This window comes from Ipomoea nil, unplaced genomic scaffold (assembly GCF_001879475.1).
Source record: "Ipomoea nil cultivar Tokyo-kokei standard unplaced genomic scaffold, Asagao_1.1 scaffold0878, whole genome shotgun sequence".
NCBI lineage: Eukaryota > Viridiplantae > Streptophyta > Magnoliopsida > Solanales > Convolvulaceae > Ipomoea > Ipomoea nil.
Window position 1 is genome coordinate 1,372,786 of NW_017617306.1, and position 1,927 is coordinate 1,374,712.

The following is a 1,927-nucleotide window of genomic DNA, read 5'->3' on the forward strand; positions in this document are numbered from 1 at the left end:
TATGGGCACGTGAAGGGTCCTGTGGCACCACCATATGTGCATACGTGTCTTATTGTTGATTGTGACTGAAATAGTAATTGGACACTGATATGATTAATATTGGCTAGCCTTGTGACCTTAGGATGTATGCTAGAATCTTTATGTGTATGATTAATTGTGTTAAATGTGTCTGCCATTGCTTGATTGAGTCTATTCTCGGTTTTAAATTAGAGTTTCCTAAGTATATATGTATTCCAGGCTTCAAAATGATTTGCCTTATATCTACCTATATTGTACTTAACGCGTTAGAGTGTGTTACCAGCATTATTCGCTGACGGTTGTTATATCGAATGTTTTTCAAGAACCGTGAGTAGCTTCGGAGCGCGCTAGTGGACCCGTGGACCTAGTTAGTTAGTTCTAGACTGGATGAGATGACCTGTGTGCCTTGATTTGTATTTGGGTATTAGTTATGGCTTATGCTTTGTTAGTTAGTTTAGCCTTTGCATCTGAGTTCTCCAGCTCAGATGTGGCACAGCACCCCGACTACTATGTCTAGTTATGTTCTGTTTGGGAATTAATAAGAGATTAGCCTTTATTTTATAGGTTTTAAATATCTTGAAATCTGTGGGTGTTACAAAACCGGCGATGGAGTGGTGCCACCAGTGTCCCCTACGTACACTCGCGATGACCGTATCACCAAGCTGCCTTGAGCACCCCGTACAACCACATGCTCATCCTCCTCCGTGGCCCTCCTCGATCTACTATCAGTTTGCCTCTGCCCTCTGGCCGCATTTACCCCCACATTTGACGTAGAACCCTGAGCTACCGGAGGGTCGTTTGCGATTTGTTGTTCCGAAGCTATGACATTCGGTCTGCGTCCTTTTGTGTTATGCCTAGCTGCTCTATTTTCTGCGCAATGCTTCCTGCTTGTTGAGCACCAGCCGTCCGCCTTCTCTGTTCTTTCCTCTCTCACATCAGCCAAGACGTCCCCGTTATCCTCCCCCATCAGCGGCGTGTATTTCAAAGCTTGGACCGTCACCCCATTGCGGACTCTGCCTCTGTCACTTTGGCCTGACGATGTGTGCGTTCCGCTGGCTTCGATGTTGGCCTTCCCCGTCGCACTGGTGCGATCATCCACGCTCCATACAGGATCTTGGGGTCCATGATCTCTGTATTGCCAGGACGCACCCCGTAATGCTCCGCCACTGCGGCGTCAGCCATGCCATCACCTCGGTCATCCTCTAGCCTTCTCAAAGACGGGCATGCATCCTTTGCGTGTCCATAGAACCAACAGGAGAAGTACACCATGTGCATACCTTCATACGCGACGTGCCTAACTTTTCCTTCGTACGTGAACTTCGATATCAAGGGCTTTCTCATGTCGATCTCAACACATATTTGGGAAAACATGCCGCGAGACACCAGGCTTGTGGCCTGATCGACCCGAACCTTCCGCCCGATGCGATTTCCAAGCTTCCTAAGAAAAATAATATCAAAGTATTCAGCAGGTAGACTAGGTACTCTTACCAAACCAGCACCTTCTCCGTAGTGTCGTTGAAAGGGTCGAAGCCCGGCTCCCATGGCTTCACGATCAGATAGTAGTCCTAAACCATCCAAGGGCCCTCGTACATAGCGAACTCCAAGTCGTCGATGGATCCAAATCGCACTAGGTAGTAATCATTGTCAATAGCGATCAAGTCCATATTCCCTTTCGGTTTCCACATTGATGTCAGCCTTCGAAGTAGATATGCGTACCCCACCCGCCGACCCATCACCTTAATGATCAAAGCCTTCCTCCATGGAGCGCGGATCGCCACCACCTCCTTCTTGGACAATCTGATCGTGGGGCATAAAGGATCGTCCTCCTCCTCTTCATTAAGGTTGTCTCGAACATTCACTGGCTCCTGCAGGTCCATTTGCGGGTCGTGATCCGCCATGAACCGCCCAG

General features: G+C 48.5%; 1 protein-coding gene across 1 annotated transcript; it reads right to left on the reverse strand.

Annotated features, from left to right (window-relative positions):
- Window positions 1–1,014: 1,014 nt before the first annotated feature.
- LOC109179171 lies at window positions 1,015–1,560 on the reverse strand. Its single transcript, XM_019328734.1, has one exon. It carries the CDS (start codon window positions 1,558–1,560, stop codon window positions 1,015–1,017), a length of 546 nt encoding a protein of 181 aa, XP_019184279.1.
- Between the last annotated feature and the right edge of the window lie 367 nt (window positions 1,561–1,927).